The sequence below is a fragment of the Artemia sp. Qi Xiang Cuo genome, chromosome 3 (genome assembly GCF_049724085.1).
Source record: "Artemia sp. Qi Xiang Cuo chromosome 3, ASM4972408v1, whole genome shotgun sequence".
Taxonomy (NCBI): Eukaryota; Metazoa; Arthropoda; class Branchiopoda; order Anostraca; family Artemiidae; genus Artemia; species Artemia sp. Qi Xiang Cuo.
Genome location: NC_142796.1, coordinates 54,355,203 through 54,369,425, shown reverse-complemented (window position 1 = coordinate 54,369,425; position 14,223 = coordinate 54,355,203). Strand labels below are relative to the sequence as shown.

At 32.1% G+C, this 14,223-nt stretch overlaps 1 protein-coding gene across 1 annotated transcript in view; it reads right to left on the bottom strand.

Moving 5' to 3' along the window:
• Nucleotides 1–8,965: 8,965 nt before the first annotated feature.
• Spt6 (transcription elongation factor Spt6) overlaps nucleotides 8,966–14,223 on the bottom strand; it is a 104,312-nt gene continuing 99,054 nt past the window's right edge. Inside the window, exon 27 of the mRNA XM_089086166.1 lies at nucleotides 8,966–9,277. Within this exon, the coding sequence (XP_088942292.1) occupies nucleotides 9,109–9,277 (169 nt within the window). The 3' untranslated portion in view covers nucleotides 8,966–9,108. The remainder of the gene's footprint in view (nucleotides 9,278–14,223) is intronic.

Here is a 14,223-nt window from a genome sequence, read left to right as displayed (position 1 = left end):
AGATTAGACGTTTCAAATGAGCTGTCACTCGCCACAAATCGGAGCACAATCACAATTGACTCACAGCAGAGGAGATTCTAAGGGGTCAGACACTACTTTTTGGGAATAAACCTTATCTGCTTGACTAGTAGCTCATTAGCCCATTTTTCTCTGATTCGTAACATATACGTCTTACCGCGTTTAAAAGTCTTGAATTCAATTTAGTTCCCAAATAAAGTTTTTTTTAGAAATTCAAAATCCGTGTCTTACAAAAAAACGGGCGATGGCCTTGCTTTGGCTTGCAGATTACGCAATATCGTACGATGAAGAGAGACTAGATATTGTTACGGAATGCTATCTGTTCATGATTTTCCTTTTTGAAAGCACCAGATTTATTTATTCTTTATTTTAGGAGTGGGGGGAGCTTGGAGTTATATCCAGCCATTGTTGGAACGTTGTCGTAGCCCTGCACTCGGTGCATTGCTGTATCCAGACAATCTTCTTCAGTTGCAATTAAAATATCCTGTGTAATATCCACGGCTTTTTTTCCAGTAAGCTGATAATCGCCTAAAAATGACTCCTTTACTTCAACTTTCTTGTTCTCAATGTGCACGTAACGAATTACTTCACTCATTTGATCAATATGCGAGGCATAGGGTGTGCTGTCAAATATTATACTAAAATACTTTGCCTTTTTAATATCAGTTAAGATATTTTCCTTTACCATACCACCAAGAAGTAAGATCGCATACAGAAAACGCATACAAAAAAAAAGAAGTAAGATCGCATCAAAAAGCGCATACAAAATTTGTTTATATGCATTTTTGTTTCGTTTTTACGATTCAGACCAACATTTGGGGGGGGGGTGTCCAAACCGACCTGCCCCCCCCCTTCTGGGTACGGCCTTGATATCCAGCAAAGAAGACCAACAACTCAAATAAACAATTGCCCCATCAATTTATCATATAATTCAATTTGTTCTCCATTGTTAAATGTCTTTCTGATTTTCTAATTTAACAATTAATTTTTCCTTATATTCCCTAGTTTACTGTGGAGCGAATAAAATTTGTTCTTAAAGGAATCGTTTATTACGAAAAAAATCTAGAAAAATGAAAAAAACTTCGTCATGATTTGTTCACAAAACATAAATAGCTTAAGGTTAATTATCAGCCTTCATGAAGCTTCAGCAATAGCAAAGCATTCGTCTTCATTTGTTTCTTCAACTTTGGCTTTGAATATGTTAGGCTTAGATGAATTTTCTTTGCTCCTTATTACTTGCTTGTTTCAGTGGATATTTATAAATTCCTTAACAGAGGATTTTCAATGGCCTCATGCAACAAAAGATGCCTGAAAGTAGGAAAATAAAGGAAGTAAAAATTGGTCAAAAAAAAAGATTTGTTGGCATGAAAGTCAGAAAAATGATTATACATAAAATAAGTCAAATTAACCTGAAATATGATTACTGTCACCCTTTCACTAGAATGCTAGGCTTTTGCATATACCTCTACCTCAGCCGACATTAAGTTGTATTAAAAATTAATACTTACTAGTGTTTTATGCTTTTTCAGCATTTAATTTTAAGTCTGATTATGAAAAAGTGTGATTTTATGGAATTATTTGACTAGTTTCTGGAGATTTGTGTAAGCCTTCCACGTTGTTTCAAGCATAATCATTTCTAGTATTGGTAGTACCCGGGGAAAGATAATTTCAGTGTCCCTTCCCAACTCAATTATAATAAAAAAAAAAGCCGAATGATGGTACTACTGTCATTTCAGTTTTTCACTTTTCCCGCGTAGCATCTTTTTTTATTATATACTCTTACAGATTTAACAGTAAAGAGTGACTACGGCACCTCCTCCACTCAACGACGTTATAATTTAGCAATTTCTAAACTTAAGGTCGCTTAAACTATCTCCATCATTCACTTTCCGTCGTCATTAATAAACAAAAAATTTCTGAAAGTCAGCAATAAAGCAAATGAAGTTAAATAAACAGAAACAGAGAACATTATTAAACAGAGCTGTCGATTGAGTTTTCTGCATGACCAACAACTTGATGCACAGTATTTAAGTAATTTCCCCCTTATTTGCTGATTTTGCCTTATTTTTTTGGCTAAACTAAGATAAAAGTAAAATAAAAAATTACATTCGCAAGGCGAAGACAGATGAGTAAAATTGAAGATATTTTAAACAGTAGATTAGACAATGAATTTTTTCTTGTTTCAGATTGTTTTTCATGTTCTTTAGCTGTGTAATAACTAGAAATTTTATTTACTTTCAGGATGATAAAGCCCGCCGTTAATTACCAAGTTAATCAACTTGTTTTGACGAAAGCTTATATTAAATAAAAACACATAAACAAGGAATATAAAACACAAAATGACACGAAAATGAAAATATACCAGTTTCTAACACAGACTTGTAGATGCAAATTTTTATTTGACTAGCTTATTTTTAAGTGTAACGACCAATGAAATATTGCTTTTTTCAAGACTTCCGAGCTCCATAGAATTCAATTTATTTTCTTAAATCTCGCTTTTATTTTGTGATAAGATATACCAATGATTTTCTATTTACACTCTTTTTGGGTGAAACTACGAAGTAGCCTACATGAAACACAGAAAAAAATAAATAAACTTTATTAAGAAAAACAGATTGGCCTCTAGTACTAATTTTTTTTTTTTTTTTTTTTTTAGTTGACCCGAATCTTTTAATATACAATAGGTAATTAATTTTAGCTAATATCAAGATTTTTTCTTCTTCATCTTGGTCACAATTTAGTTTGTCCCACAACCATTCAATCTACATTAAAAAGGAATATTTGGTTTACCCCTGAATTTTAGATATACGAAACTTGTGCAACAGTTGAGCACCCAAAACTTCCCTTTAATGAGCCTTTTTTTTAGATTTTTTTGGTAATTAACTTTTATAGTTAAGTTTTTAAGTATAGAATAAATAACTCAGTGTAAACAAATGAAGAGACCGATTTTCTTGAGTCAAAGTAATCAATTAGTCTAATTTCAGTATGTAGTTGTTTTTAAACCCAAACTAATACATCAATCCTACTTCAGAAAAATTGAGTCTAGGACCAAATTGGCACTATTACGCACAAATTTTATAAGCTATGGAAAACTATAAATTTCGTTTGATTCAACTGTTTCTTCTGACTCAGTTCTTGTATTGGATTCAGGTCATCCATTATTCTTCACTTGGAAAGATATAATTGAATATTATTTTCATGATTGTTGAATTTATCTCTTTCAAAAGCTATAATATTTTACAAAATAGAAAGTTTAATTTTCTCTCTTGTGCGGTTTTAAACGTTTTAAAGAAACAGTCCCTGTGGAACCAATGGTCTTCATTTGTATTACATCCAATCCAATTTGTAGCAGTCATTTTTTTTATATTTATACATTGCAACGTTGCAAACAATCTCAGTCTATATACTGGGAAATAGTTTCCAAGAATTTTTACAATTTTTTTATTATTGAGCCTTGAAGCCTAAACTTAAAGTGAAGTTCTAAGCTTAAAAAAAATTTTTATGTGTTCACGCGCGAAAATAAGGGAATATTTTTTTATTAAATTTCGAAGGTTTTTCCAACCTCTTGAAAGGAGCTTATCCGTAATAGTATATATTTTTTCTGTTTTGTAAACATGACCTTATTTTTAAAGATTTACAGGCTTCAATAACATCCTCAAATTGTCTTTTATCATCAATGTTGGCAGAGTTGGAGATGACTGAGGAAAAATTAACTAAAGCATCCCCTCCCGCCTCAAATATAACCAAAAAGTGGGCAATCCCCTAGCCAAAATTCAATGGTTATGAGACAAAACAGTTTTTTTAATTACATTATCTCTAGTACAGGTACTGCCCAATACCAGCCAGAGTCTGCAACCTCCCTGAAACGAGACACCTTTCCTGTTACGGAATTTGCAAAATCAGATGTGGTCTAAAACCAAGTGTCACCTTATTCAGAAAAGAAGAGGCACTCAAGTTCATAACACTCACCTAACACAGTCGTCAGCAGCATTTCAAGCAGTTCGTGGTAACGAACTATAAGTAAGGAGCGACCCGGCTCAATAGTAACCGAAACTCTAAAAAACGGAATTTTGATACCAATAGATACATCAAAAGAATCAGATTTTTATGCTGATTTCAAATATATAAGTTCCATAAAGTTTAGTCTTACCCATGAAATGTTACAAACCTTAGAAAATTTGCCATATTTTCTAAAAAGGGGAAACACCCCCAAAAGTCATAGAACTTTAATGAGAATCACACTATCAGAATCAGCATATCAGAGAACCAGGCTATAGAAGTTTCAAGCTCCTATCGGCTAAAATGAGGAATTTTGTTTGCCTGTTTACTATTTTTTTTTTTCAGGGGTGATCATATCAACCCAGTGGTCCTAAAATATCGCGGGAGGGCTCATTCGAATGGAAATTAAAAGTTCTAGTGCCCTTTTTAAGTGACCAAAAAAATGGAGGGCAACTAGGCCCCCTCCCACGCTCATTTTTTTCCCAAAGTGACTGGATCAAAATTTTTAGAAAGCCATTTTGTTCAGTATGTTCGAAAAATACAATAACTTCGTCTTTGAGGATGACCCCCACAGTCCCCGGGGGACAGTCCGCAAGTTAAGAACTTTGCCCAATGTTTACATATAATATTGGTTATTGGGAAGTATACAGAAGTTTTCAGGGCGAATTTTTTCTGGTAGTTGGGGGGGGGGTTGAGTTTTACGTGACAGGATCTTTCCGTGGAGGAAGGGACATTGCTATGAAGGGGGTGCCGGATTTCCCAGCATTATTTAAAAAAACAAAAAGAAATTAAATAAAAAAAGAATTTTTTCAACTGAAAGTAAGGAGCAACACCAAAACTAACAAACAGAAATTAATACCTACATGATTGGGTTCGCCTCTTAGTCATTACCTCACTCTTTGCGCTATTTTTTTTTTTTTTTTACTGTCATCAGAGCTATTTATTCTAATTAACGGCATTTGTGATTAAGGGGCCATTCTTAGAAAACTGGAACAAAATTTGAAACTTGGCGTAAAGAGCGAGATATTGACTAGGGGGCAAACCCTCTAATATACGTAATAAAAATATACGAATATAGAAGTTCGTAACGTAAGTTACGTCAGATCAAAAGTACGCGAAAGCCCTTTACCCAAAAACGAGTAAAATTAATATGCAAATTTCGTTTTAATTATTCATGTACGGTGAGCCAACATCAAAGCTGCATTGTTCAGAAATTAAATTAAAAAAAAACAAGTTTTTTTTACCTGAAAGTAGGGAGCGATATTAAAACTTAAAAGTATTAATTTTAATATTAGAAATATTAGAAATTATTAGAAATAGAAATTATTAGATATTAGAAATTAGAAAATTATTCTATTAGAAAATTATCGATATTAGAAATTATTCCGTATATGAAAAGGGCTGTCCCCTTCTATATATATATATATATATATATATATATATATATATATATATATATATATATATATATATATATATATATATATATATATATATATATATATATATATATATATATATATATATATATATATATATATATATATATATATATATATATATATATATATCAAAATTAAAATCATCCGTTTTATTATATATTTTAAAAACTAATTTATTATTATCTGAAATATTAATATTTAAATCTAAGAAATGGTCAGTGTCCTGTCCCATAGCTAGGCTCCAGAATTAACTCTTGTGAATAAATATTTTTTGAAATCTCAGTAAACTCCACGCAATTTATTACTAAGAGATCGTCCATATATCTTTTATTATTTGAAAGGTTATATATTTTACATTGCTTGGGCTATTTTTGTTTATCATATATTCGTATTCTAATTGACTTAAAAACAAGTCCACTATGAATGGATTCATATTCCCGCCCATAGGAATGCCAACAGTTTGTTTATATAAATTACCATCAAATCTTATAAAAGTAATGAACAGAACAAATTCCAATAAATCACATACCATATCCAAGCTATAACATCTTGAATTAATAGTACTTCTAAAGAAATTCGTCCATCGGGCTTTTTTATTAAAAGTATCAATTTTCAAAAATCCAATATTAGGCAAAAGAAAAGATTTCTTAATGACCATTTTCATTTTTGCGAATTCTAAATTAAGTGACAAATTTGTATACAGAGTAGTAAAATCAAATGAATCGACTCTTTTAGCTGAAACAATCGCCAAAGAATCTATCACTTATAATGAGTTATTAACACTCCAATATTGGTTAAAGTTAGAAAATTTTTTTAATTCCAGAGCAATATGCTTTAAATTTATTTCTAATTTCTCCTAAAATTAAAGATAGGTCAGTGGCGGTAATTCTGGTTAGACACCTCGCTGTCCCAGCAATAAAATGTGGTTTTGGTGGATTTTTATGAAATTTTACCGTCCAATATAAGAAAGGAAAATTTTTATCATTATCATTAATTTTAATATTGAATTTTTCAAAATTCTTTCGTCTATATTTTCAATTAAACTATTCTCCTCTATATGAGCCTTTTCGTATGGATTGTTGATTGTAACTCTTTTGATAAAATATCACAGTAGAGTATCTGACAAATTATGGCAAAATTATTGCTAGCTTTGTCAAATGGTACAATTACAAATTCATTCTGTATATTATAAATTGCTTGTTTCATATTTGCATTATAAACTATTGAATTTTCTCAGAATTTTTGGATTAATTCTATACATGCTATTTCGTGCACTAGTCAAAATCAAGTTTATCCAATTCTGAAATCTGTCTTTAGTAATTTTCTCCTTCTTGCACGATTTATCAATAAATAAATTTAAATCATTCTTTAATCCCCTAGGATACCTGCTGGCTTTATGCGGTAGGAAAGGCGGAATTTAGCCCCCATTTTCATTATATTTTGAAGATCAAGATGCTTTATAATGGACAAATCCCCCGTTACAACATGTTCGTAAGTTTGATCCACATACGGTAAGAATTGTTCACAACTATAAACCGGTTTCCAATTACTCTCCCTGTCAAGTTTTTTAAGTATTGAATTATAGTTAAAAATCATTTGACCAATCGTTTTTGAAAATTTTTATGTTAAAATTGGGCTATCTTTATACACCAAATTACATGGAAGGGCATTCTTCAGTCTCCACTGGTTTAAGATTCCGGGTAAATTAATATCTTCTATTTGTTTAGTTCTAAAATTAACAGACAAATATAATCTATTATCTTTATTAACAATCTTATCAGATTTATTATACTTTGAAATAAATTTTGATTTACCTAAAATGCAAACTGCATCATAAATTAATTTAGTTTTCCAGTTACATGTTGTATTACTTTTTGGAATCCAGAATACTTTTATTAAATTATTCCTTATTACTATATTGCTTTATAGTATTATAAACTAAGTGAATATATATAGTATTTATGTATACTATATATATTCACTACTATATGTATATACAGGTACTTATGCATTGTGGTACCCACTGCTATATACTGTATAAGGAAACCCGACATGGAGACCCGTCGGTAAATTTTTCGCAGTTCATATTATTGACATAAGAATAAATTAAACATACCACTCGATGCCTTTTTATGCTCTTTCCTAATAGAATAATCATTTTTGTCGGATATGAATTTTACCCCCACCCCTATATACCCCAATTCAGGGTATATGTTTGCAAATTAGGGGGGGGGGGGTAAATTTGTTTTCTTATATAAATGAGAGGTAAGTTTAAACTTTCACCCATCCCCCTAATGTGCATATATATACCCTGAATTGGTATATATAGGGGTGGGGGTAAAATTCATTTCCGACAAAAAATTATTATCATATTTGGAAAGAGCATAAAAAAAGGCATCGAGTGGTATTTTTATTTTATTCATAAGTCAAACTGGTTCCGTGTCCCAGGTTGGAATTATGGAAAATGTTTTCTAATACACAGCCCAACCAATGACTATCATAGGCAGGCACGTACACAAAAGTTTCTCTTGGGGGAGGGGCGGAAATTATAAAAAAAAATCGCTTTTGTTTTATATAAAAAGTGCTCGATTCGAGAGAATTTAGAATTATTGAGAGGGGCTGGGCTCCCAGGCACCCCTGCATATATCCCATTTCCTAGAGCTAGGACAACTTCCAGATTGGGTTACACTCTAATATCGAGGAATAGTATTTTCAATTTTGGTACACTCAACACCCAAACTCTCTCTCTAAACATGAGAAAATCAATCATTCATTGGAAGAAATCAATAGATACAAATGGGATATATTTCACCCTAGAACAAAAGAAGAAAATATCCGTGGAGATACTTTCTTGCTGTTAGGGCCTACCGACAGTGTCTCGAAAAGGCGATTAATCAATTTTACTCACTTTTACTGCTGGAAGAAAACAACATGGTTAATGAATGAACATTTGCTTTAAAGTAGCCAAAATTTTTTGGGGGGATGGGGAGGGCTAATCAGAATGTCACCCTGGGTGCAAAAGAGACCAGAACCGTCAAGGCTTATTACTTAAAAAAGAAAATGCAGTGCATATTCATTTAAATTGCCTCCAATGTTGTTTCATGAACTTGATCAATTTGTCTTCTTAACTTAGCCATAACCACGATTATAGCGCCACTCTTAACGAATTTTTTACGGGCATTCTATGTACTTTTGATTATCCATCTGGGGCCAAATGAAAAATAGGTCACCCACAAATGGGGTAAGAAGAGGTCATAAGGAAGGATACAAATGAGGTTTGAATTTCATGGGAGGGGTAAAAAGTGAAGCTTTGAATAGATTACTGATGAAGAGGAGCAAGTACAGCTGTGCTCGTCTCAGCAAATTTGGTATGGCAGTGAGTTGTTAGTAGTAGTAGCAGTAATCAGATGAATAATTAGTCAAATTCATTGTGTTAATTAAGTATATGGGATGTTCAAGACGGTGAAAAAGCTTGAACAACCAGTCTTCCTACCAAATATTCAACATTAGGATCATACAAAATTTATTATAGATATAAATTAAAAAGAATTCAAAACAGCACGGAAGCTTAGAGCCAAATAATTAGTTCACATAACTAAATAAGTACAACTGTCATATTATCAAACAGTGATACCAATATTACTGATCCCTATCTTTCATCATACAATGGAGTGGAGTCTCCCAAGTCCATTGGAGTACCACCCTGACGAGGAGTTTGTCTACCAGGAGTTTGCCTTCCAGGAGTCTGTCTCCCAGGAGTTTGCCTTCCAGGAGTTTGCCTTCCAGGAGTTCTTGAGCCAATACGAGCATCATCATATCTGCACAAGAGGAATTTGTTACTGAAACAGTACAATAGAGAAAGGATAACATATTTCTTTAAGAGTTTCTCTCAGGTAACTTTTTGCTTTTTAAGTTTTAGGCTTGAAGCACTTAATGTGATTTAATTACGTATTTTCGTAAATATACCCCAAAATAATTGTTACAGTAATGAGGAAAGTGAAAATAGAACTTATTTTTTTGATTGGTTAAGTGGAAAAGTTCAAAATTGCATAGACACTTCTTATTAAATTAGAATAATCGAAAATTAAATTTTTAGTAAAAAATACCCCCCCCCCATATGCAGTTGTGCAGTTCTTGATAGTAGCGGGTCCTAAATTCAATAAAAAGAAGAAACATGAGTGGAAATCAGCAAAAATAGGCAAAAGACATATGGCACCGAACAACTTATGAAGGGGACGCTTTTCTTTGAAGGTGTAGTTGTCTTTTGGAATGAACAGATTGTTAATGCTTGAAGTTTTACAGACGAAAAGCGTTGTGAAATCTAATTAATTAGTTTTGCTGATTTATTTTGATGGTTTAAAGTGACAACACCGACAGAAATGTGGTATAGCTGAAAACTCAATCCTTGAAAAAAAAAAAAAAAAAAAAAATCGATTTTCAGGTATGAATAGATCTAACACCCAGATATGTTTGATCCAGAGAAATAGCCATATTCACCTCCCGTCTCAAGAATTTTTGCTTAGTGATTACCGTCTGTCATTAATCCTGCTCATTAGGGGGAGCTTTATGATAATTTTTGGACACAATCTCGCGGTTGGTCCAAGCAGTTTCAGCTTTATTAGTTGAAATTCCTGGTTGAATTAGGCACCTAGATTAGACGACAGGTAACTTATAAAAGGATAAGACTCTACAGGTCTTGGGACTCGTGGCTGCTATTTGAGAATTGGAAACTTTAGCCCCTTTTTATTGGAATGGAGCAGCAATTAGGACATAAAATGGACTCTTTAACAGCAGTTATTCAAAAGGCTATATGTGATTTAAAAGCAAAAGTTAGATTAACCTCCCGCCTCCTTAAAAACGCAAAGCTGCCGGGTTGAAACCATCGTTCCCTGTCTTATTTAGTTCCAATGATGCATCTCTTTTTTTCTAAAGTGTAGTATGCCCTCTCTACTTGCCTTCATAAATAATTAAATATTTAGACACTTAATATATTTAGATAGCTAAATAATTGCCTTCATAAATAAATAGAAACTGGAGCATCTGAAATCACAATTTTTTTCATTGTACCTTAGATGACTAATATAGTTTCCCTTTAAGAACAATCGCTCCTTAATATAAATAGAAGAAAAGCGAAACCTATTTTTTTCGTTTTTCCACTCTCCTGTCAATCTCTAATGCTATATTTTCATTAGTGTAATCGAATGAATCTGTCAAAAGAGTATTATACATAATTTATTATTATAAAAGTGATAGATTTAGTTAACAATTAATTCAACAATAAACTTAAATAATTGAAGGCTCTCCCCATTGAAGGCCCTATGGCCAGCAATAGAGACAAAAAACAAAAAAAAAGAAGAGAATGACCAATAGCGCCCGCCCCTGCTTCAATGTCACCAAATGGGTGAGGTGGGAGGTAATTACCACCAAGGCTTTTTGCCCGGTCTCCAGATTTTGAGGAAATCTCTTTTGTAGTATTTTTACCTTTTCTTGGTATTTTTACTGGAGAAAATCGTAAAAAATCCCCCCCTAGATTTTAAAATATACATTTAGCCCCCCCCCCCTACACGTTTGGGAATTGGCACCACTGTACTGGTTATCCGCCAAAAAAAAAGCCAGAGTAAAGTGATATGCGGAACAAAGAATACCAACATGCATTAACAGCTTGCCGCAGAGATATTCATCCCAATCAGGCTTAGAAAATATTAACGAAATTTGTATTTTTTATATAAACGATTTTTTTACACTTTTCTTGAAGGCACCAAACGAGTTAGACATGTAAACAATGTTGTAGCTCAAAAGCTTTGAATTATTTTTACTGAATTAAAGTTTCTTTTCCTGAAGGCACCAAATGAGTTAGACTTGTAAACAATGTTGTAACTCAAAAGCTTTGCATTATTTTTACTGAATTAAAGTTTCTTTTCCTGAAGGCACCAAACGAGTTAGACTTGTAAAAAATGTTGTAACTCAAAAAATTTGCATTATTTTTACTGAATTACAGTTTCTTTTCCTGAAGGCACCAAATGAGTTAGACTTGTAAACAATGTTGTAACTCAAAAGCTTAGCATTATTTTTAATGAATTAAAGTTTCTTTTCCTGAAGGCACCAAATGAGTTAGACTTGTAAACAATGTTGTAACTCAAAAGCTTAGCATTATTTTACTGAATCAGTTTCTTTTCCTGAAGGCACCAAACGAGTTAGACTTGTAAACAATATTGTAACTCAAAAGCTTTGCATTATTTTTACTGAATTAATGTTTCTTTTCCTGAAGGCACCAAACGAGTTAGACTTGTAAACAATGTTGTAACTCAAAAGCTTTGCATTATTTTTACTGAATTAAAGTTTCTTTTCCTGAAGGCACCAAACGAGTTAGACTTGCAAGCAATGTTGTAACTCAAAAGCTTTGCATTATTTTTACTGAATTAAAGTTTCTTTTCCTGAAGGCACCAAACAAGTTAGACTTGTAAACAATGTTGTAACTCAAAAGCTTTGCATTATTTTTACTGAATTAAAAGTTTCTTTTCCTGAAGGCACCAAATGAGTTAGACTTGTAAACAATGTTGTAACTCAAAATCTTAGCATTATTTTTACTGAATTAAAGTTTCTTTTCCTGAAGGCACCAAACGATTTATACTTGTAAACAATGTTGTAACTCAAAAGCTTTGCATTATTTTTACTGAATTAAAGTTTCTTTTCCTGAAGGCACCAAACGAGTTAGACTTGTAAACAATGTTGTAACTAAAAACCTTTGCATTATTTTTTCTGAATTAAAGTTTGTTTTCCTGAAGGCACCAAATGAGTTGGACTTGTAAACAATGTTGTAACTCAAAAGCTTAGCATTATTTTTAATGAATTAAAGTTTCTTTTCCTGAAGACACCAAATGAGTTAGACATTTAAACAATGTTGTAGCTCAAACTGCATTATTTTTACTGAATTAAAGTTTCTTTTCCTGAAGGCACCAAACGAGTTAGACTTGTAAACAATGTTGTAACTCAAAAGCTTTGCATTATTTTTACTGAATTAAAGTTTCTTTTCCTGAAAGCACCAAATGAGTTAGACTGGTAAACAATGTTGTAATTCAAAAGCTTAGCATTATTTTTACTGAATTAAAGTTTCTTTTCCTGAAGGCACCAAACGAGTTAGACTTGTAAACAATGTTGTAACTCAAAAGCTTTGCATTATTTTTACTGAATTAAAGTTTCTTTTCCTGAAGACACCAAATGAGTTAGACTTGTAAACAATGTTGTAACTCAAAAGCTTAGCATTATTTTACTGAATCAGTTTCTTTTCCTGAAGGCACCAAACGAGTTAGACTTGTAAAAAATATTGTAACTCAAAAGCTTTGCATTATTTTTACTGAATTAATGTTTCTTTTCCTGAAGGCACCAAACGAGTTAGACTTGTAAAAAATGTTGTAACTCAAAAGCTTTGCATTATTTTTACTGAATTAAAGTTTCTTTTCCTGAAGGCACCAAACAAGTTGACTTGTAAACAATGTTGTAACTCAAAATCTTTGCATTATTTTTACTGAATTAAAGTTTCTTTTCCTGAAGGCACCAAACGAGTTAGACTTGTAAACAATGTTGTAACTCAAAAGCTTAGCATTATTTTTACTGAATTAAAGTTTCTTTTCCTGAAGGCACCAAACGAGTTGACTTGTAAACAATGTTGTAACTCAAAAGCTTTGCATTATTTTTACTGAATTAAAGTTTCTTTTCCTGAAGGCACCAAACGAGTTAGACTTGTAAACAATGTTGTAACTCAAAAGCTTAGCATTATTTTTACTGAATTAAAGTTTCTTTTCCTGAAGGCACCAAACGAGTTGACTTGTAAACAATGTTGTAACTCAAAAACTTTGCATTATTTTTACTGAATTAAAGTTTCTTTTCCTAAAGGCACCAAACGAGTTAGACTTGTAAACAATGTTGTAACTCAAAAGCTTTGCATTATTTTTACTGAATTAAAGTTTCTTTTCCTGAAGGCACCAAACAAGTTAGACTTGTAAACAATGTTGTAACCCAAAAGCTTTGCATTATTTTTACTGAATTAAACTTTCTTTTCCTGAAGGCACCAAACGAGTTAGACTTGTAAACAATGTTGTAACTCAAAAGCTTAGCATTATTTTTACTGAATTAAAGTTTCTTTTCCTGAAGGCACCAAACGAGTTAGACTTGTAAACAATGTTGTAACTCAAAAGCTTTGCATTATTTTTACTGAATTAAAGTTTCTTTTCCTGAAGGCACCAAACGAGTTAGACTTGTAAACAATGTTGTAACTCAAAAGCTTAGCATTATTTTTACTGAATTAAAGTTTCTTTTCCTGAAGGCATCAAACGAGTTAGACTTGTAAACAATGTTGTAACTCAAAAGCTTTGCATTATTTTTACTGAATTAAAGTTTCTTTTCCTGAAGGCACCAAACGAGTTAGACTTGTAAACAATATTGTAACTCAAAAGCTTTGCATTATTTTTACTGAATTAAAGTTTCTTTTCCTGAAGGCACCAAACGAGTTAGACTTGTAAACAATGTTGTAACTCAAAAGCTTAGCATTATTTTTTCTGAATTAAAGTTTCTTTTCCTGAAGGCACCAAACAAGTTAGACTTGTAAACAATGTTGTAACTCAAAAGCTTTGCATTATTTTTACTGAATTAAAGTTTCTTTTCCTGAAGGCACCAAACGAGTTAGACTTGTAAACAATGTTGTAACTCAAAAGCTTAGCATTATTTTTACTGAATTAAAGTTTCTTTTCCTGAAGGCACCAAACGA